The sequence below is a fragment of the Ctenocephalides felis genome, unplaced genomic scaffold, assembly GCF_003426905.1.
Source record: "Ctenocephalides felis isolate EL2017-DRISC unplaced genomic scaffold, ASM342690v1 CF-g0.4_SCAFFOLD_00845, whole genome shotgun sequence".
Classification (NCBI taxonomy): domain Eukaryota; kingdom Metazoa; phylum Arthropoda; class Insecta; order Siphonaptera; family Pulicidae; genus Ctenocephalides; species Ctenocephalides felis.
Window position 1 is genome coordinate 71,784,604 of NW_020536999.1, and position 24,808 is coordinate 71,809,411.

A 24,808-nucleotide genomic window follows, 5' to 3' on the forward strand; every position below is an offset into this window, starting at 1 on the left:
AACCGATTTGAATGGTTTAAAAAACATTCGATTTCTATTGATAAGGAGATGTGCTGATTAGTTTTTGGAAAAGGCAGGTCCAGCAGTTACGGAGATAAGGAGCAAAGAGTGCAGAAAATAGAAATCGAGTTTTTGAGAGAACGGAGCATCCGATTTGAATGATCTAAAAAACATTCAATTAGTAATGATTGGGAGAAGGGGTTATTAGTTTTTTGCAAAGGCAGGCCCAGCCATTTCGGAGATACAGAGCTAAATGTACAAAAAATGGCAGTTTATTTATCGAAAATAATTCAGATTTTATTTTTAATTCTGACTATAGTTCTAATATACTTTAAACAAATAATTTCAACTCTGCAATTCAGTTTATATAATTCTTATAAATATTAGACAATGTTACAATATTTATAATAATCTATTTGAAAACATTCAATATTCCTCGAACCTTTCGTTACGGTACGGGAAGTTCCAGCAATTTGCCTTAAGGCACGATGCCACCCACCCCACTAGTTTATTTATTTACTGTCGACGTTTCGGAACTAGGTACGTTCCATCTTCAGGACATCTGTCAAGAAACATGATCTTGATGAGATTTAAGCAAACAATATGTTTAAAAAAAGAAAATGGATTTTTTAATTAATAAATTAGTTGAAAAAATAATAATGTACAGAAATATGATAATATGATCAAAATGAAAATGATAAAAATAAATGAGTGGATTATATAACAAGATATTAAAAATGTTTGAAAGTTAAGGAGAATTTTAAGAAAAGGTTAATGACAGTAAATAAATAAATAAATAAAGAAATAGTTTATTAAATTTTTTTTTGTTCTTATTACTTTTTGGAATCTTGTTCGAAACTCTACAATATATATATATATATATATATATATATATATATATATATTAGCTGACCCGGCAAACGTTGTTTTGCCATAAAAAATATGTCTATTAGAAAATAACTAATTGATTGCAAATTGGTATGTAAGTGAAAGGGGCAGCTAACAAAAAACATATGAATAGTTTATCCACTGCAAAGCACGTGACATATAAATGTTCCTGGATAATATTAATAGTCTTTGCAAGAACCAACCTAATCTGAAACTGATTCTATTTATATCAATTAGCACATTTACAGTTTCAAGATTTTGATATATAATTACCGCGCTTTTGATTAATTTTTTAATTTTTGATTTACGAAGTAAAACCCGATAATACATTTCTAAATTATGTTGTTATGTGGCATGCCCAGCGAATTGACTAATATTTATGCTTTAAATGCTTATTTATAGTATATTTTTTATAATGTATATTTACACATACCTATAGTATGCAATTAATATAACTTTCATTCATTGATATTTTATTTCGTACTATATTTCTTAGCATTAATAATATATATTTTAAATATTGTTTCTTTTCATGTGTTAATTTGTTTAACATCAGATCCAACCAATTTTATATTTTAATTATCGCTACTGCTCATTTATTAAATTGAAATTCAGTCAAGCACATTTAATGTCATAAACAATACTATTAATATTTAATTAAAATAAATTTTAAGAATCTCACAAATATATATTGCTTTCTAAACTTTCCATCAATAACTTTCCATCAATTCAAAATTGGCAACATAATGCTACATAATATTTATTAATTTATTTAGCAGATAATAATATATAATCTTCAAGTAGACTCACTTAGAAACGCGGTATAAACAGATGCAGTCAAATATTCAGCAGAGAGTCTACTATACCCAACGTTATCGCTCGAATTGTTCGTAAGTCGTTGCTCTAGATAAGATCAAACTGATAATACGATCACTTGAAATTGCTAAAAACATAATATTTCGGCTATAAATTGAAATTTTTAATATACCCTATGTCCTAAATGGGATCTATATGCACACGGTGAGCAAAACAAATTTTAAATCGGTTCAGTATTTTAGATGTCCATCGCGGACGTAAGGTGTGACGCAAAATTTATATATATTAAGATATATATATATATATATATATATATATATATATATATCTATATATATATATTATATATATATATATATATATATATATATCTATATATATATAAATCTCGTGTCACGATGTTGGTTCGCGATGGACGCCCAAACTACTGGACCGATTTTAAATTTTAATGGCTCATCGTGTGCATATATATCCAACTTAGGTTATAGGAAATTTTGAAAAGTAAATTTGAAATATAAATATATAATTTTTATAAATTTCTAAAAATTTTGACAGAAAATGACCAAAAAAAAAAACAAACACTAAAATGACAAATGTCAAAATTAAAGGAAATTTGGATATATAATTTTTGAAAAAAAAATTTGACATTTCAAAAAATAAAATTTAAAAACATGTACATATATAGAAATATCCAACATTTATATCCAAATTTGATGAAATGCTACATACAAAATCACTGATCATAATTTTAAATCTAATTAAAAATCAATGCTTAAAAATTTAAATAAATGTTGACATGAAAAAAAAATGTCATCTGTCAATATTTATGAAAATTATTATATAAATAGATTTATGATTTAGATTTAATTGATTAGCTTACCAAATTATTTCGGAAACCAAAACTTCATTAAAACCTTATAGATTAGAGATCACAATAAAAAAGCGGCACTTGAATTTAAAAATAATCATAACCAAAATTTTGACATGTCACAAAAAAAGAATGTTTAACGAGTTACTTCAATAAGACGCAAATAAATTAATTATTACAAGTTATGTTACAGAAAATATTGCCTAACAAATTATAGATACAAAACAATATTGTAAAATAAATATTTTCAAAAAATTTTGACAGAAAATGGCCAAAAAAAAAACAAAACACTAAAATGACAAATGTCATAATTTATGGAAAATTTGAGAAAAAAAGATTTATGATTTTTGAAAAACAAAAATTGACAGTTCAGAAAATATAATTCAAAAACATGTACATATATAGATATATCCAACATTTATATCCAAATTAGATGAAATGCTATATTCAAAATTACAATTTATAGTTTTAAATCTAATTAAAAGTCAATGTTTATAAATTTGAATAAATGTTGACATGAAAATCGTCAAATGTCATTTGTCAAAATTTATGAAAATAATTATATAAATAGATTTACAATTTATATTTATTTGATTAGCTTACCAAATTATTTCGGATACCAAAACTTCATCAAAACCTTATAGATCAGAGATCACAATAAAAAGCGACATATTGAATTTAAAATTAATCATAAACAAAAATTTGACATTTCACAAAAAAAATGTTTAACGACTTCAATAAGAAACAAATAAATTAATTATTCCAAGTTATATTGCCGAAGAAATTATAGATACAGCACAATATTGTAAAATAAATATCATAGATTAATTTTCTACCAAAAAGGAAATATTTTGACATTTACAAATATACTGCATATTGAATATATGAAATTGACATTCACTATTTTTCAATTAAGAGAAGAATCAGATGAAGATACTGATTTGTTAATTTAGACTGAAACCTGATTTATTCATTAATTTAAAAAAAAATTGGCATAAACAAAATTAAAATAAACAAAACACCTGCATCATGCGTTGGAATTAATTATCGAAGTGTAAAGAAATTTGTGTAATTAAAATAAAATATTATTATTATATAAGTTGAAATAAATTTTGATTGCCATCGCAAACGTTAATCATACAGGAAATTGTAACCTCTTAAATGGAATAGTACAATAATCTGAAGGTATCATTGCAATCTGACAAAAATAAACTAGACAAACTAAATACTATATCATATTATATTAAATTTCGATCCGAAAGAAAATATTTTGACAGTTATAATTAATTTGAAATGAAATGCAAATGTCAAAAATCAGATCTTTATGTAAAAAAATATTTATTTCCACAATATTCCCGTGTTGAATTTGCACTTTTTTATGAATTTAACAAGCATATAATATATTCATTGATCACTTAAAATAATTATTAATTTATAATAAATAAATATTGACTAATAATATTGATTTTAATGCATATTTTAATTATATGTTTTATATAAATATCAAATAAATATATTTATGTTTCACTTGATTTTAATGAAAATAATTCAATGCCAAAATAAAAAGTATACATCTAAAATTATAGTCTAAATATTACAATTTTGATAAATAATCATCCATTATTTTACAGTACAAAAATTGATAAAAAATTAATAAAAGTGCCAAAAATCAAACATTTTATAGATTTGGACTCGGATTTCTCAGAACTTTATCCATGTTAGTTTCAGGGATAGTATGAATATCAATTTGCAGTCGAAAATTTATATGATAAGTGATTAAAACATTATAGATCACAATAAAAAAGCGACATATGGAATTTAACATTAATCATAAACAAAATTCTGACAGTTCAAAAAAAAAATGAATTTTTAACGACTTCAATAAGATACAAATAAATTAATTACTCCAAGTTATGTATAGATATAAATTATATCATATTATATTAAATTTCGAACCAAAAAGGAAATATTTTGGCATTTAAAAATTTAGTGCATATTGGATATTTGAAATTGACATTCAATATTTTTAAATTAAATGCAAAAGTAAAAAATCTGATATTTATATAAAAATTATATATTTAGATAATGGTACTGCGATGATTCAGACTAAAACCTAATTTATTCATTGATTAAAAATATTTCACTATTTGACATAAATAAAATTAAAATAAACAAAGCACTATGATGCGTTCGAATTAATTATCAAAATGTAAAGAAATTTGTGTAATAAAAATGTAACATTATTATTAATATATCATGTATATTATAAGAACTTTTGCAATGCGGAAAAATATTTTTGATGGCAAAACAGCGTTTGCCGGGTCAGCTAGTATATATATATATATATATATATATATATCTATATATATATAAATCTCGTGTCACGATGTTGGTTCGCGATGGACGCCCAAACTACTGGACCGATTTTAAATTTTAATGGCTCATCGTGTGCATATATATCCAACTTAGGTTATAGGAAATTTTGAAAAGTAAATTTGAAATATAAATATATAATTTTTATAAATTTCTAAAAATTTTGACAGAAAATGACCAAAAAAAAAACAAAACACTAAAATGACAAATGTCAAAATTAAAGGAAATTTGGATATATAATTTTTGAAAAAAAAATTTGACATTTCAAAAAATAAAATTTAAAAACATGTACATATATAGAAATATCCAACATTTATATCCAAATTTGATGAAATGCTACATACAAAATCACTGATCATAATTTTAAATCTAATTAAAAATCAATGCTTAAAAATTTAAATAAATGTTGACATGAAAAAAAAATGTCATCTGTCAATATTTATGAAAATTATTATATAAATAGATTTATGATTTAGATTTAATTGATTAGCTTACCAAATTATTTCGGAAACCAAAACTTCATTAAAACCTTATAGATTAGAGATCACAATAAAAAAGCGGCACTTGAATTTAAAAATAATCATAACCAAAATTTTGACATGTCACAAAAAAAGAATGTTTAACGAGTTACTTCAATAAGACGCAAATAAATTAATTATTACAAGTTATGTTACAGAAAATATTGCCTAACAAATTATAGATACAAAACAATATTGTAAAATAAATATTTTCAAAAAATTTTGACAGAAAATGGCCAAAAAAAACAAAACACTAAAATGACAAATGTCATAATTTATGGAAAATTTGAGAAAAAAAGATTTATGATTTTTGAAAAACAAAAATTGACAGTTCAGAAAATATAATTCAAAAACATGTACATATATAGATATATCCAACATTTATATCCAAATTAGATGAAATGCTATATTCAAAATTACAATTTATAGTTTTAAATCTAATTAAAAGTCAATGTTTATAAATTTGAATAAATGTTGACATGAAAATCGTCAAATGTCATTTGTCAAAATTTATGAAAACTAGCTGTAAGTGGAATTCTGTCTTAAGGCAATTAAGGCATCGTGCCTTAAGGCAAATTGCTGGAACTTCCCGTACCAAAAATTATTATTTTTTTAAAAACGATTGACATTTCTAAAAAAAAATTACTTCGAAAAAATACGATTTTTAAGAAACTATAAATTGGACAAAAAATTACTTTTTTTTGAAAAAAAATTTTTTTTTTAAAAAAAATTTTTTTAAATTTTTTTTTTGTTTTTTTTTTTTTGAAAAAAATTTTTTTTTTTTTTGACATATTGTGGAAGATCTGAACTTTCTTTTCAAAGCAATCGTACTGCTTTAACTGCATAGGGGCAAAATATAAAGCGCGTAAGCGCCGCGTCGCTGTCTAACGCATAAGCATTGGTACGGAACCCATAGGAATGTTAACAAAATGTATACTTATTGTTAAAATCTCTATAAAATATCTGATAATTTGATGAGCATATGTCTAATGATCATTTTTGACCGCCAAATGGCTTATTTTTTTACTTTTTCCTCCATATCTCCGAAACCGCTAGAGCTACCTTCATGAAAATTTTATCGATTCTTAACCTTGTCAATACAAGTGAAATGTTTTTTGAATTATTCAAATCGGACGCTCCGTTCTCTCAAAAACTGAGTTACCGTTTTCGGCACTTTTTGCCCCGTATCTTCGCAACGGCTAGACCTGCCTTCGCCAAAAACTAATCAGCACGTCTCCTTATCAATACGAATCGAATGTTTTTTGAATTATTCAAATCGGTTGACCCGTGTTCCCGAAATCGTCGACGAAAATTTGTATCCGCACATACATACACACACATACATACATACATACACACACACACACACACACACACACACATACACACACACACACCCACACACACATACATCCATTTTTTCTAAGGTATGCCAAAATGTTCAGAAACCTCTGAAACGTAAAGATATATAAAAATTTTCATTTTCGATTTTTTTGCGATTACTATAACTTACCCTACGGGAAGTTAATAATTATATAAATAGATTTACAATTTATATTTATTTGATTAGCTTACCAAATTATTTCGGATACCAAAACTTCATCAAAACCTTATAGATCAGAGATCACAATAGAAAGCGACATATTGAATTTAAAATTAATCATAAACAAAAATTTGACATTTCACAAAAAAAATGTTTAACGACTTCAATAAGAAACAAATAAATTAATTATTCCAAGTTATATTGCCGAAGAAATTATAGATACAGCACAATATTGTAAAATAAATATCATAGATTAATTTTCTACCAAAAAGGAAATATTTTGACATTTACAAATATACTGCATATTGAATATATGAAATTGACATTCACTATTTTTCAATTAAGAGAAGAATCAGATGAAGATACTGATTTGTTAATTTAGACTGAAACCTGATTTATTCATTAATTTAAAAAAAAAATTGGCATAAACAAAATTAAAATAAACAAAACACCTGCATCATGCGTTGGAATTAATTATCGAAGTGTAAAGAAATTTGTGTAATTAAAATAAAATATTATTATTATATAAGTTGAAATAAATTTTGATTGCCATCGCAAACGTTAATCATACAGGAAATTGTAACCTCTTAAATGGAATAGTACAATAATCTGAAGGTATCATTGCAATCTGACAAAAATAAACTAGACAAACTAAATACTATATCATATTATATTAAATTTCGATCCGAAAGAAAATATTTTGACAGTTATAATTAATTTGAAATGAAATGCAAATGTCAAAAATCAGATCTTTATGTAAAAAAATATTTATTTCCACAATATTCCCGTGTTGAATTTGCACTTTTTTATGAATTTAACAAGCATATAATATATTCATTGATCACTTAAAATAATTATTAATTTATAATAAATAAATATTGACTAATAATATTGATTTTAATGCATATTTTAATTATATGTTTTATATAAATATCAAATAAATATATTTATGTTTCACTTGATTTTAATGAAAATAATTCAATGCCAAAATAAAAAGTATACATCTAAAATTATAGTCTAAATATTACAATTTTGATAAATAATCATCCATTATTTTACAGTACAAAAATTGATAAAAAATTAATAAAAGTGCCAAAAATCAAACATTTTATAGATTTGGACTCGGATTTTTCAGAACTTTATCCATGTTAGTTTCAGGGATAGTATGAATATCAATTTGCAGTCGAAAATTTATATGATAAGTGATTAAAACATTATAGATCACAATAAAAAAGCGACATATGGAATTTAACATTAATCATAAACAAAATTCTGACAGTTCAAAAAAAAATGAATTTTTAACGACTTCAATAAGATACAAATAAATTAATTACTCCAAGTTATGTATAGATATAAATTATATCATATTATATTAAATTTCGAACCAAAAAGGAAATATTTTGGCATTTAAAAATTTAGTGCATATTGGATATTTGAAATTGACATTCAATATTTTTAAATTAAATGCAAAAGTAAAAAATCTGATATTTATATAAAAATTATATATTTAGATAATGGTACTGCGATGATTCAGACTAAAATCTAATTTATTCATTGATTAAAAATATTTCACTATTTGACATAAATAAAATTAAAATAAACAAAGCACTATGATGCGTTCGAATTAATTATCAAAATGTAAAGAAATTTGTGTAATAAAAATGTAACATTATTATTAATATATCATGTATATTATAAGAACTTTTGCAATGCGGAAAAATATTTTTGATGGCAAAACAGCGTTTGCCGGGTCAGCTAGTATATATATATATATATATATATATATATATATATGATTTAGTAGTTAATTTTGATGTTGAAATATATGAGTGAGTTCTTGAGGGCGATACATCAAACAAAGAAAAGCCAAAGATTTATAAAATAATCTTTATTTCCAAACGTTTCGACATTCAATTTAATGTCATCATCAGTGGATCTAAAAAAGAACAAGAAAATTCTATCAGCTTTTTAGATGTAAAAATTATAAAAACCACAGACAATCGAATTATCACTAATTGGTTCCAAAAACCTACTTGGTCGGGTAGGTATTTAAATTATCATTCTTACCACCCTTCTAGCATGAAGATAGGCACTATTATTAATTTAGTCGACCATGCCATCCTACTCTCAGACAAACAATTTTGGCCCTCTAACTTATCCCTCATCCGCACAACTTTAATTAACAACTCATATCCACCGCACCTCATCAACTCCGTCACCTCCAACAGACTTAAAACCCTCAACAGTATGCATTCTTCTTTTTCCCCAGAAAAAAATTCTAAAGACAATAACTATATAGGCAACGTTTGTTTACCTTACGTAAAAGAACTTTTTCCAGTGTGGAAAAAACTTTTCCATAAGGTAGACATCAGACTAACCTGCAACATAGATCTAACTCTTAAATCCCTCTACACAAACCTGAAATCTCCCACTAGTATAGAACGTACTTCCAACATTGTCTACAAAATAAATTGCAATGATTGCCCTTCTACTTACATAGGTGAAACCGGACAAAATTTAATAAAAAGACTCAAACAACATGACAATAATTCGAAAAACCCCAACCAAAACCAAACTATGATAACAGAACACATAAAAAATTTCAAACACTCCTTTAACTTTTATAATGCCAGTATTCTCTACCATGAACGGAACACCATTCAGAGACGTTTTGCAGAATCTTGTTTCATATCAATATGTGATCACGCGGTGAACAAAAGATCGGATTCCTCCTTACTCTGCGATAACTACCAAGTACTACTAAATAATGTTTCCAAATTTATCTCCTCTGAACAAAACTAATTGACCTTACTAACCTTGCCAACACTTCCTAGTTTAACTTCGGCCTTGATACCCGAGCTTTACCTACCCATACATAGCAAATTTTGAATAAACCTTAAAAATTTTTTTATTTTAGATATTTGAGTTATTAGTATAACTACTTGGTAATACTAAATAACATTTCCAATTTTTTTTCTCCTAATTCTAACCATACAAACCTAGCCTAACATTACTAGTTTCAACTTCCGACTATTTTCTACCTACCCGCCCATAACAATCCTGGAATGACCCTTAAAAATCTCTCAAAACATGTGTTGGCGTTTATACATGCCTCGGTACTCGCAAAGTACAGAAGTCGTGGCAGAAATTACATAATTCTACTTACATTTTTGTTCAATAAAACTATCATTTTTCTGTTTACATCATACAAAAAAATTATATAAAAAATGCATAGTGTTGACAAGTTAGTTGTATAAATGTTAGTGCCAATCTCTAGTGCTGTGTACACTTCTCTATATGTAACCAATCAACGTAATGTAAGTCCACTTGTTTTTTATATGTATTATCCATCTTCATAAATATTTTGCTTGCTTTACATATTTACGAGTTTACATATATTGTATGTTTATATATATATATGTATTTGTATGTATGTATGTATATATATGTATATTACTTATTTACATATATGTTTGTATGTATATACATGTGTATATGTGTATACATGTATTTGTATTTGCGTATATATGTATGTATGTATATATATATGTATATATTTGTGAGCATTTATGTACATATGTATATATATATATGTATTGTATATATATATATATATATATATATATATATATATATATATATACGAGGTCTGTTCAAAAAGTACCCGGAATTTTCGTTTTTTCAAAAAAATATTTATTTATTCGTCTACATTAATGTGGTCCCCTTCAAAGTAGTCCCCCCCAGATATAATACACTTATGCCAGCGTTTTTTCCAATTTTCGAAGCACCCTTGATATTCACTTTTTGATATGTCCTTGAGCACTCTCAGCGATTTTCTTCAATCGAGGAAAACCGCCGTCCTTTCATGGGTCTCTTCAACTTTGGGAATAGGAAAAAGTCACACGGAGCCATATCTGGTGAATTTTTGCACTTTGCAACACTTTATTTCATTTTTTACGCAAAATTTAATACAAATTCTTTGACTTTTCAATTCTTCCATTGTAAAAATCGCCGAGCTCAGAAAAACACGTCGAACCTTAGCGACTACCACAGACAAAGTAAACAGTGAATATAGCTGAAAATTTCATCATACTTTAGGGGCATGTATACCAACACAATAAAAAAAAATTTTGACAATCAGACACTCCAGACCCGCGAAATTTAATTATTAGTAATTCCGGGTACTTTTTGAACAGACCTCGTATATATGTATATATGTATGTATGTATATATGTATATATACATGTTTATGCGTATATGTATGTGTATACGTGTATAGCTATAGTTACATAGATAGGTATAAGTATAAGTATGTTTCATACATGTACATGTACGTCGTTGTGAATATGCATGCACATTGCATATATGTATATACGTATATTTATATATGTATAGTCGTACATGTATATGTGTACATATGTAGGTATATATTGTTGTATCTGTATATGTATATGCGTATTATATGTTTGCATGTGTGTGTGTATGTATATATGCATGTATATATATATATATATATATATATATATATATATATGTATGTGTGTGTATATGTGTATGTATATATATGTATATATGCGTAGGTTTATATGAGTGTACTTAGATATTTTTGCCTATACTTTTTAATTATTTATTTAATTCTAGTCTCTACTATCTTTCCTATCTTTTATATTTGGTTTGTTGTTAAGTGTTGCTGTTTGTTAATTTTTCTCTTATTGTATAGTTACTTTACCAATCCACATATATTATAATTACCTAGATATACTAATTTTCATACTGTTTTTAGATCCACTGATGATGACATTAAATTGAATGTCGAAACGTTTGGAAATAAAGATTATTTTATAAATCTTTGGCTTTTCTTTGTTTGATGTATCGCCCTCAAGAACTCATATATATATATATATATATATATATATATATATATATATATTATAACTACAATAACAAAACAATCACCACACTACATAAAAAATTCTTATGAACTCGTTACTGACTTAAAACACAAGATCAATTATATACCAGACAACTAAAAACTAATTAGCTTAGACGTAGTCTCACTTTTTACTAATGTACCCCTAGACCTTATTTTAGATGCTTTAACAATCCGATGGGATGAAATTTCCCCGTTGACTTCTTTATCTTTGCACTGGTTCAGGCAAACTGTCAAGTTCATTGTCTCTAACACTTATTTTGAATTCAATGGCTCTTTCTATTATCAAATTTTTGGGGCGCCAATGGGGTCTCTAGCAGAAATATCTTTACAACTTCTTGAAAATACAATTTTTAAAAATTACAATATACATATTTTTTATTACCGTTATGTAGATGTTATTATCACTTATATCCCTAGTGATGATATCACTATGATAATTGATCAATTTAATAACGTCAATAAAAAATTAAAATTTACAGTAGAATTGGAGACAATGAACTCGATAAGTTTCTTAGACATAAAACTTATACGTACTACGGATAACAAACTAATAACAAATTGGTACCAAAAACCAACTAACTCTGGACGTTACCTTAATAATTTTTCTCATCATCCACTCAAAATGAAAATAGGTACTATAATAAATTCTAACAGATAACTCCTATCCCCTAAAACTTATAAATTTCGTAACTAGTAACAGACGAACGTACCTTTTCACAGTACATAACGATTCCACACAGGACACAAGACAATTCCACAGTACATAACGATTTACCTGACTCAGAAACTCATTCTGGTGTAATATGTTTGCCATACATTAAAGAATTGTATGTTCCTTGGAAAAACTTTTTTTATAAATCTGGACTCCGACTTGTAACCAATTTTAGTACAACTACTAGCACTATTTTTACCAAAACAAAAACCCCTTTTAATATCGAACGACTCAGAAATCTCGTCTATCAAATAAATTGTTTAGATTGTAATTTAATTTACATAGGAGAAACTAGCCAGAACTTGAATAAACGGTTACAACAACATAAAAACAATTCAACAAAACCCAAAAAGTTACTGGGGGTCGGTCATACATTTAGACATTATTGGGTCGCTCTAAATGAACCAAAAAACAGGATTTTTCAAAATTTGACCCAATCTTTGGGTGGATGCACATCAGAATTCATTTTAGAGATATGATTTCTTCGGCATAGTATCTTGTTTTGATCTCTAGTATACGAATATCATATGTGCCTATGCGACTTTTTTTTAACTTCCCGTAGGGTAAGTTATAGTAATCGCAAAAAAATCGAAAATGAAGATTTTTATATATCTTTACGTTTCAGAGGTTTCTGAATATTTTGGCATACCTTAGAAAAAATGGATGTATGTGCGTGTGTGTGTGTGTGTGTGTGTGTGTGTGTGTGTGTGTGTGTATGTGCGGATACAAATTTTCGTCGACGATTTCGGGAACACGGATCAACCGATTTGAATAATTCAAAAAACATTCGATTCGTATTGATAAGGAGACGTGCTGATTAGTTTTTGGCGAAGGCAGGTCTAGCCGTTCCGGAGATACGGGGCAAAAAGTGCCGAAAACGGTAACTCAGTTTTTAAGAGAACGGAGCGTCCGATTTTAATAATTCAAAAATCATTTTACTTGTATTGACAAGATAAAGAATTGATCAAATTTTCATAAAGGCAGGTCTAGCGGTTTCGGAGATATAACGATAGAAGTAAAAAAAAATGCCATTTGGCGGTCTAAAATGATCATTAGAGATATGCACATCAAATTTTCAGATATTTTATAGAGATTTTAACAATAAGTATAAATTTTGTTTATTTTCCTATGGGTTCCGTATCAATGTTTACCCGTTAGACAGCGACGCCGCGCTTACAAGCTTTATATTTCGTCTCTATGCAGTTAAAGCAGTACGATTGCTCTGAAAAACAAGTTCAGATCTTCCAAAATATGTCAAAATAAAAAAAAAAAAAAAAAAAAAAAAAAATTAAAAAAAAATTTTTTTTAAAAAAATTTTTTTTTCAAAAAAAAGTAATTTTTTGTCCAATTTATAGTTTCTCAAAAATCTTATTTTTTCGAAGTAAATTTTTTTCAATTTTTCAATTTTAATCGTTTTTAAAAAAAATAATAATTTTTGGTAAGGGAAGTTCCAGCAATTTGCCTTAAGGCACGATGCCCTAATTGCCTTAAGACAGAATTCCACTTACAGCTAGTTACTCATACAAATCGACCCGTCCCAATATATATATATATATATATATATATATATATATATATATATATATATATATATATATATATATATATATATATATTAGAGATGGTAACTCACTCCGGAGTTATCACTCCGATACAAGTGGAGTTGTTTCACAAGATTTTTCATATCCGACTTCCTTAAACTGGTATTAAATCTGTTAACTCGTACAGGCATTTAGTGTTTTTGTCGTTTTTGCTTTCGGAAGGAAGTGGTTCTTGTCTCGCAGGCAGTTTTATGATCTTTTTTAGGCATAAAAGTCAAAATAAATACCATTGTGTATTCTCCAGAAAATATAAAAATGTTACTTTAAAGATACAGAACAATGAAATTGTATTCAAGTGTGAATAGCTCAAATGTATAATTTATTGAATAGTAAGGGGTGATATTTCTAACTACGACAATCTTTGGCCGTAAATGACGGCAATCAGGAATATACATACCGAAAAATATACGAAACAAAATACATTTATTTAATCTTGTTTTTCCATAGCCTGAAATAACAACACTTTAGAGTACAAAATTTATCAGTGGTATCATTGGTATTTAAGCAGTAAAAATATTCAGTATTATATTATTATTTTTACACAATTATATAATTGTGTAAAAGTAATAATATGCTAATCGAACTACGCGATATAATATTAATTCTCAAATGGAAATAGCAGAAGAAAAATTTTGAAAGCAGAAGTCTCAACAGCTTATAATTTATTTTTTGTATTTTTTTAACATATTTTTATGTTCAGTTAAATATCGCAAAAATATTATATTTATTTTTTTATTTCATATAATTTGCGAACAAAAATTGAATTATTTGAAACACACCTATAAATAATTACATATATTATACATATTAAAAAAAAAAATTATAAGTATATAAATTGAGATTCAAACTCGATTACTTTTAACTCTCTTATCTATGAATCCGAATGCAAAACGTAGGAGCAAGCGCTTCAACGAGCACAGCTATGAGGATATAACTATTACGGGATCATATAACGCGCGGTCTATTTTTAGCAACTTTAATTAATTTTCATAATTAAACCACTTATCATAGGCCTATAATATTTTACAAGGTTTGGTTTGATTATCAACTCTATCACCATGCGAAGTTTCATCAAAATCCCGGACGAGTAAACCTGAGGGTTCCCTTGTTAGTTAATTATCGAAGAATTTTTTTATGCGATTTTGTTGATGTTTGTATAATTATGGGCATACTTATTTAATTATGAGTTCAACACATTTAAGAATCGTGACAATTTAAAAGGGGCTAAATCTCAATTCTAATTCACTAAGGCGATTTATATTAAGTCGACACATTTCGGGAAAGTTTTACACTTACACTTAATTTATAACTTTTGATTAAACAAAAATTGAACAAAGTTTTAAGAGTTGAAAATTAATTCTGAGCCAATTTTCATTGCGCATCTTTTTCCGCTCAACCATAAAAATTAATTACTATCATTTATCTCAACTCTATAATTTCAGAGACTGGATATTACTTCTTTGCATTTACTGTGGTTCATCAGGATGTCACAAGGCGTGCATGAGCCAAAGTTTAAGTTCCGAAGAAAATTCAAAATATAAATGTACCATGTGCCTATCGAATGCTTTACAACAACATAACATTTCTTTATCGATGCAACTGCCACCAATAAAATGCAAGAATAAATCTTTGAATAAGAAATGTTCTAATTATGGAAGTTGTAAAACCGTTGAGGCGAAGCAAGTCACAGAGGGGATAATGGTTAGTGTGTGTATAAAGTATGTTTTGTTCTGCGAATAATTCAATAATGGGCAGCTAATTTATTAAAAAAAAAATTTAAGTAATTGTTTGCTTTTTTAAATTACGCAATGTGGTCATTTCAAGAAGCTGCCGGATATACGCATTGCGTTTACAAAATAGGTCAATTGTTATACATTTCAGTTATATATGTATAAAATATGCTTAGTACGCTTTCATTATGTCTGGGAATTGTAATCAGTTGCCACCATATAGTTTAATCGCAACCAAAATGATACCATGAAAATCAATCGTCATCAAACAACTATAATATATTCGGAATGTCGTCAAAATGTATAATGTATCAATTTATATATCATGTATATGTATAAGTTGTTAAAGTAACACCACAATTAACAATTTATAATAGGAAAATTTAAATAGACAACCAAATGTTTTTAAAACTACGAAAGTACTATTACGTCACTCAATAAGTCCGTAGGATAACACATAGATAATATAGTTATGTAATCGTCTATAGGATTTATGTGAAGCAACAACTTTAAGAAAATGTATGTCAAAACTTCATGACAATCCGACAATTAGTTTCCAAGTTACAAGTTACAGTTCAAGTGACGCTACTTTCGATTTTTTTGAAACCAAAGCAATTACTGTCATTGCTTTTTGATGGGTAAAAATACTATTTCTGCACTTAGCACCGCGATGATGGAAATTGGCAAAACTGATATGACCTGATTTTTTTTTAAGATGTTTTGCTTCGATTGGTATAAACTAATTTTTTTTTGCTTTTTCCGTTCTCGAGATAAATAGGTGGGGCCAAATTCGGTGCTAACTATAAGTATAGTCAGCACCGACCCCTCTAAAAATGCAAAAAAATAAAAATTTTTTTTACTATCGTTATCAGTGATTTTTTTTGCTATCGAATGGTGCAATTAGTTTTGGGAAAAGTTTTACCCATCATAGATTTCAACGCATCGGAAAATTCCCAAATTTACCAATTTAAAAAAGTGGGTGGCTTGAAACGGCCGGACCGATTTCAAAAATTTAAAAGCCATTCGATGTATCTCGATGAGGACTTGCGTTTTTCGGTTTTGTACGACGATCGGCCTAAATGTTTTTTGTAAATCGCAGAAAAGTGAAAAAAATGTCCACGTTTTAGCTCGCAATTCTGAATCGATTTTGAAAATTCAAAAACCATTCGAAAAATATTGGTTGGGAATCGACCTGATTAGTTTTTGGTAAAGGTCGACCGGGTCGTATTCTTGTAATAACTTGTTAAAAAAATTTTCGACGATTTTCATGATTTTTTACGGTAGGTACTAACCGACAAGTTTACTCTACCACAAGAAAATTTGTCAAAGTTAGCAAAAATTAGTAACGTTTTTTAGGCGATTGTCAAAATTAGAGTTTTCATCGACATTTGCTCAAAAAGGCCTGAACCGATTTCAGAAATTTAAAAGCCGTTTGATGTATGACGGGGTGAGGGTTATCGTTTGTCAGTTTTGTGCGACGATCTGCTGAGCCGTTTCTTTGTTCTTTGGAAAATAGTGTTAAACTTCTCGTCCATGTTTAGGCTTATACTACCGAATCGATTTTAAAAAATCAAAAGCCGTTCAAAAGTTGGGAATGATACTGGTTAGTTTTAGGTGAAGATCTACCGAGCCGTTTTCTTGCAATTAACTGTTGAAAAAAAAATTAAGCCGATTTTTATGGAACTCTTTTTGGCGATATATATCATAGTCCTATAGAACTTACTAAAATATTACGGCCACACGGCAAGTAGTTTAATTTAAAAAATTTTTTTTTTGGAAAAAAACTCTCTTTATTTTGAAATATTTTGGAAGTTCCGAACTTTTTCCAAAGCAATCGTACTGCTTTAACTGCATATATGGTAAACCGTTCCGCTTTACCCTATATTTATCCGTATCTTTTGGTTTCAATTTCCGAAAACCTGTCCATTCTTCACTAGTTTGGTGACCTTTTTCCTGCGGATTTTTAAGCCCCGCTTTACCCTACTACTATAATGATTATTACAAGATATGCGTTTGTTGTAAAAGAGATAAACGTACTATAAATATAATTGTTTAATAATTTAAAATAAATCTTACTAATGGCCAACCCTTTTCACTTGGTTTTGATAAAAAATATGTAAAAATCCTCCCGGTGATATACCTATTATTTTCCCAAATTTTTACGGCGATTGCATGTATCGGAAAGAAAAGAGACACAAAATTACACACAAAGCGATTAATATTTTTTCAATATCTTTTATATTTTTGGAAAAAGGTTTGTTATTTACACAACAGTCTCTACCGAAATGTATATAAATCAATATGAGTGATCTTCTACGGGAAGTTAACTAGTGGGGCGCATGGCATCGTGCCTTAAGGCAAATTGCTGGAACTTTCCGTACCAAATTTTTTTTTTTAAAAGATTAGCATTTTTGAAAAAATGAGATTTTTGAGAAACTATGAATTTTTGACAAAAATTTACTTTTTTTGAAAAAAAGAAGAAACATTTTTTTTCTTAATTTTGAAATGTTTTGGAAATTCTGAACTTTTTTTGAAAGCAATCGTATTGCTTTAACTGTATAAAGACAAATTATCGAAGCGCGTAAGCGCCGCGTCACCGTCTAACGGATAAACATTGGTACGGAATCGATAGGAATGTAAACAAAATTTATACATTTTTTTTACTTTTTTTACTAGATTTCCGAAACTGCTAGACCTGCTTTCATGAAAATTTGATAAATTTTTCATCTTGTACATACAAGTACAATATTTTTTGAATTATTAAAATCGGACACTCCGTTCTCTTAAAAACTGAGTTACCGTTTGTGGCACATTTTGCCCCATATCTTCGAAACGGTTAGACCTACTTATGCCAAAAACTGATCAGCATGTGTCCTTATCAATACGAATCGAATGTTTTTTGAATAATCGAACTCGGTTGAACCGTGTTCCCGAAATCGTCGACGAAATTTGTATTCGCACACACACACCCATAAACACACACCTATACACACACACACATACATCCATTTTTTCTAAGGTATGCCAAAATGTTCAGAAACCTCTGAAACGAATAGGTATATAAAAATTTTCATTTTCGAATTTTTTGCGATTACTATAACTTACCCTACGGCAAGTTAAAAATATTTTAAGAAGCCAGTTTAAATAAAATTGTTTATATTGACATATTCAGCTATGTTGAATATGTTTATTAATCTAGTTTATCGCAGGAAGTTAATTGATTTGATAAATAGTATCCTCGAGAAATAATTATTATTCCTCTTTTAAAATTCGTAAATCCATCCTTAAAATCAAAAGAAAATAAATTGCTCCTTTTGATGTATTATGTATTCGTATTGATTTGTTAATAAAGAAAATGTTGTTAATGTAGGTAGTTGCCGATGCACCTGGTAAAGCAGTTGATGTGTTGGATAATGTTGTTGATAATGGAGTGAGAGCAATGTCAAGCTCCTCAGGTATGGACTTTAAACATAATTTTATTGTAATATTTCGCTTTTAAATTGTGATTTATAACATTTTGCTGACAAAATCGACGTTTCTCGAAGTTTTCAGAACCATTGACAAATAAAATTTCACAGTTTTTTCATTACTCTCAAAATTAATTGAAATTTTTCAAATGTTAATATTTCGAATATGGACTGGAACTTTTTACCATATTAATTACAACTTTTTAATTATTGATTACAACCTGTGTTAGATATAAATGCACGGAGTGAACAAATTAAATTTAAAGTCGGCATATAACATGTATGTGCATAATAATAATAATAATGGGTAGTACAGCTCTAAGGCAGGTCTGTGAGCTAAGTTAAACTCAAACTCAATTGAGGGAAGAAGTCAGCACCTTTTATCTCAGAACAAAACCCGCATTGAGAAGGGCTACTTCCATTTGAAGTCGCAAATTTGGCGCTAGTGAGCCGACGAAAAAGTATTTTCAAATGTTTTATGTTGGTTACTAAGAAGTATTATACCAGTACTAAGTACACTACCAGTATTATTTTTGTGTCAGTTTACAAAATGGCGATTCTTGTTCGTTTGTCTTTGTATATTCGTTAATAAAGTTTTCATTAAAATTGTTTAGAAGAAAATGAATTGCTTAAGAATGTCAAATTTTGCACGGGATGATTATTAGTTATTGAGAGTTAAAAATGACAGACTATGGAACGAACTAACACTATAATGCATTTTTTACTAAATTTCACTAAATGTTTATTATAATAAGTTGAAATGAATATTACAACTGGCCATGTTTTTGTTGATTTATATTACGGTTTGATTATATATTTCCTAGATAATATTAGAATTTGTATATTTATCTTAATATAATATATTCTAGTATATTTTTGTTATTATTGAATTATTACAAATATAATATGATTGTAATACCAAAATTAGTTTCAAATACTCGATTACTAAAATTCATTAATTTTCATTTCAAAGGGTCTGATCGAGTTTCCATACAGAATTGGCCCCATCCTTTTGAATATGTTCTACCACATGGACTAAAAATTATTTTTACTTTTTCATAGAATATTTATTAATGATAATATAGTCCACATCGATGTGAATAGAACTGCGTTATTTGTTTGTCGACATCTTTTAGAGTTTCGTCAAAAAACGACTTTGAAAAAAGGGGCCACTTTCACATATTTTCAATGATATCTCGGCCAAATGATAAGCTACGGATTTGAAATTTGGTATATCGGATTTTCTCGAAAATGGCATCATTTCAATACCAGGGTGGGGCCAATTCTGTGTGGAAACTCGATCAGACCCTTTTGCGCCATTAATTTGAATGCCCACGTCTGAGCGGAGAACCCTTTAAGTATTCCTTCTGAACGTAAAAATCGGGAGAAAGAAACGAATATATTAAATTTTAATATTGTCTAGGGAAGAAGTAGTGTGAGAGTTTTTCCCATTTCCATTTTACTCCGCAGTGCCCGAGATGGGCTAATTTTCAATTAGAAACATATTTTGATCTATATGAAAACATATACAACTTTTGTTTTACGTATGTTTGACATAACCAAGTTTTAATAAATTTATAAAATTACCATAAGTTTAATAATCATCGATCTAACATGAATTTACTGAACTGTGGAACTAAAGTTGATGTGCTCCCATGATTAAGGGTACAGCAGCTTTTCCAGAGCCGAATCAAATACACACGCGTAAATAAGTAAAACTTATTTGCTACTGTACAATATGTCATTTAAGAAAAATGAATATATCATATAACAATTTTAAATAATGTTTATTCGTATTATGGTAAAACTCGGGATGCACACATTTATTAGTGTCAACCATTATACACATTTATATAATGATAAATTATAAATTATATATATTTATAATAGCATTAAAAATATGTATAAAATTTAAAAGCAATAATGTAACTAAAATCATACTTCAAATATGACATGATCGGTTTGTCATTGTAATTAGCATTTAGAAATTCATTCATTAGAGAAATGAAGTAATTGCTGATTGATAACTTTTATAATATTCGTTCACACAGTGGATTATGTTAAACAACGCCTAAACAAATATTGTTTTTCCAACTTCACTCATCATATAATTGTGTTTGAAGAACTTTATGTAATTGAGATTAACATACATTCATTGACTGCTTGTATTTTTTATTTTTTTGCTGGCAATCTCATTCTTTGAACAGCTGTAATATCTGTCTTGCCTAAAAAATATTTTTCATTTTAATAACTTCAAACATTTATAGAAACTACGAATGAGGGGTAAACATAGAACAAATGAACTTTTTATCGTATTAGTGTTCCGCTCGTGCGATAGAGGGTTTTACTTTTTCCAAATTCAAAACTAGCGTCGTTTGTCGGTCTAGGCGTACAATCAAACCCGTAGGCCTATTGTACGGTACTACTCGATAACGACCGATTACGAACGAATACTTCAGAAAAACAAATGAATTAATAAAAAAATTCAATATGGCGAAGTGTCACGTACCACAGTGCCAAAATAGTGTTGAATTCAATACAGTTCATAAAGTTCAAAATTCTATCAAAATGCCGCATGCGTTAAGAACTGGATGAAAAGCTATAGAGGGTTTAAGGCACATTTGAAAAAAAAGTGATTCCAGGATTTCATTATTTATGTACCAAAAATTTTAATCAAGATCCATTGCAGAATTTTTGGGAAGTACAAGGGTCGGGGATGTTCAATTTTCTGATTCATTTATATTGTTTGTTGCTAATAACTGGTGCAATACTGTGAAATGATATCTCTCAGGAAACTATATAAATGAAAATGAACAGGATTCCATGAAAAAATACCTTTCGAAAAGTACAAGAGAAGTCTCAGGGTCAATAAAGGTCGACTGAGATAGAAAAAACCCGTGTATTTTTCTGCAAATGTTCGAAAATCTTATCTATTTTATTAATCTATTATTAATTGTATTTAATTGATGTGTGTTTTCATTCAGTAATCTAAAAAACATTACATAAATAACAATAGTTTATATTACAATATATAAAAATTAAAAGGAGCAATTTATATACATACCAAACCAGGAAAAACACAGAAAAAAATAATTATATAAAATTTAATAAACACTAAACTTGTGTGAAAGATATCATAACTAATATAATTAGATAAAGAGAAATTAAAGGAGCACATATTGTCTCCTATATTGTATGTGTTCAATCGCTTTGCATTGTGACACAACTGATCAAGGTTAGCGGCACATGCGGTAGAATAAGTGAATGCGGGGTGTAAGAAACAAAAGAGGAATGAGAAACAGAGAAGGAATGTAACGAACGAAAGATTATAACACTGTAAAGAATTACTTTTCATGAAATTTATAATGACTTTAGAACTGTCATGTAAAAGATGAGAATTTTCTGAAGATTGAGAAGAAGTATTAAAGGATATAAGTAACGACTCAACTATCTTTCTAAGGTCACAATTCTTTTCAATATATAGGATGGTTGTATTTGACAAGTTGTATGGTTCAAGTTAATCATATGTTGTGATAGCATAGTTTTGAATTGATTTGGGTTTCTAGAATTATATACAGGGTGGCTGATATGTATTGCAACAAAGTAAAGCGCTATAACTTTGTCATTTTCATTTTAAATTTTATTGTTCAAAAGCAAAGATGTCAGAAATAACATAAAATTTTAGAATCAGTTTACATTTGTTCTAATTGTCCACCTTTGGCACGAATTATGGCCTTCAAACGGCAGAAAAACCATAACACGCTGCACGAAAGTGGCTCTGGGGTATTTTGGTCCATTCCCGGCGAGGCGCCTTTATGGGATGATCGACACTTTGGTATTTTTGAGTGCGAACCTTACTCTTCAAAATGTCCAAGACACAAAAGTCCAGCGAATTTAGATCCAGAGATTTTGGTGGCTATTGTGCGATGGAAATGAAGCGAAAAACCTCTTTTATAAGCCATTTTTGGTAGACGCGTGCTGAGTTTGATGGTGCTGAGTCCTGTTGGAATGTCCATGGTCTGCGATCCAAATTTTTGTCTACCCAGGACTTCAATACTGCCTTTAAGACATTTTTCCGATAATTTCGGCAATTATTTTCATCCCACGGTCGATGAATAAGAGCGGAATGTCACCATCGGCCGTTACGATGGTTCACACCATTACCGTCGGCGGCGCTTGAGTTCTGCTGGCCAATCGAAGGTGTAAATTTTTAGCTGACCTTTTTGGCAAGTAAACCCTATCATTTTGTTTGTTCACAAACTGCTCGATTTGGAAGGACTTCCTATCTGAGAAAACCAAATTCGGTAACTAGCCACTTTCGTGCAAACGAAGCAATCCCTTGGCTCCTTTCCGTCTAACTTTTTTTTGTGCATCGATGAACTCTTGCACTGTTTGGATCTTCAATGGCTTTAGTCCAAGCTCATTTTTCAATATGTGTTGCATTTATTTTTACGACATATTCAGCTCACGGGCCATTTTTTTACCACTGCGACACGAATTTCGATTAATTTTTGCCTATACTTTTTGGATCATTTCTGGGGTTGTTAGTGTTTTTTTTCGTCCACTTTTTGGACGCGGTGCAACACTGAGTGTATCACGGTTACGAGATATGGTACGAGAAACAAAATATTTGTTTGCATTTAAATACTGGAGGGCTCTAAATATAGCCACTTAAGGTTTTCCAGCCAAGTATGAAGCAATCGCACTATCACGCTTGACTTCCATCACGAATAAATTTTTTTCTGAATGCAACAGATCAAAATGCTTTTGTACGCTTGTAAACAATTAAATGAACAATTACTGGAATAAATCTGTCATCTGTCTGATGAGCGGTTTAGAAATAATAGCGGTCTGAAATTGGTTGCAATACATATCAGCCACCCTGTATATGTTGATTCACCCTCTTGTGTATATATCGGCAACTTTCTCCAATGTAACAACTATTGCAATCATTGCAGTACAACCTGTTAACCGAATCAGTAACCCTATCAGCGGGAGTTTTTGATTTAAGAGCAGAAAAAGGGCAACTGAACGTTTTGTCAAAACTGAAAACTAAAAGAAAATCTTTAGAGCAAATCACTTTTTTAAAAAATAAGGAAAATAGCTTAAGAAAGGTAAACAAATAACACCTTTATATTTATCTAAAGAGGATGAATTTGATTTAGAATAAGAATTGTTAAGGTAAGAAGTTTAAATTATTATGTAAAAACTCTAATTTATTTTTAATTATGTTATTAACTACATATGACGGATAAGAATCCTTATTTAGAATAAAACGAATTAAAGTTAGGGTTTTTCCCAAAATTTCTCATTACTTAACAAAATGGTCCTGTCTGTTAAAGAAATAATAAGTGAAATT

The 24,808-nt window shown here is 28.4% G+C and overlaps 1 protein-coding gene across 1 annotated transcript in view; it reads left to right on the top strand.

Moving 5' to 3' along the window:
• The window catches only part of LOC113388280 (PHD finger protein 7-like), a 40,412-nt gene extending 17,027 nt beyond the window's left edge, over positions 1 to 23,385 (top strand). Inside the window, exons 9-11 of the mRNA XM_026625680.1 lie at positions 15,695 to 15,953; positions 19,353 to 19,437; positions 23,135 to 23,385. Of these exons, the coding sequence (XP_026481465.1) occupies positions 15,695 to 15,953; positions 19,353 to 19,437; positions 23,135 to 23,385 (595 nt within the window). The remainder of the gene's footprint in view (positions 1 to 15,694; positions 15,954 to 19,352; positions 19,438 to 23,134) is intronic.
• Positions 23,386 to 24,808: the final 1,423 nt, after the last annotated feature.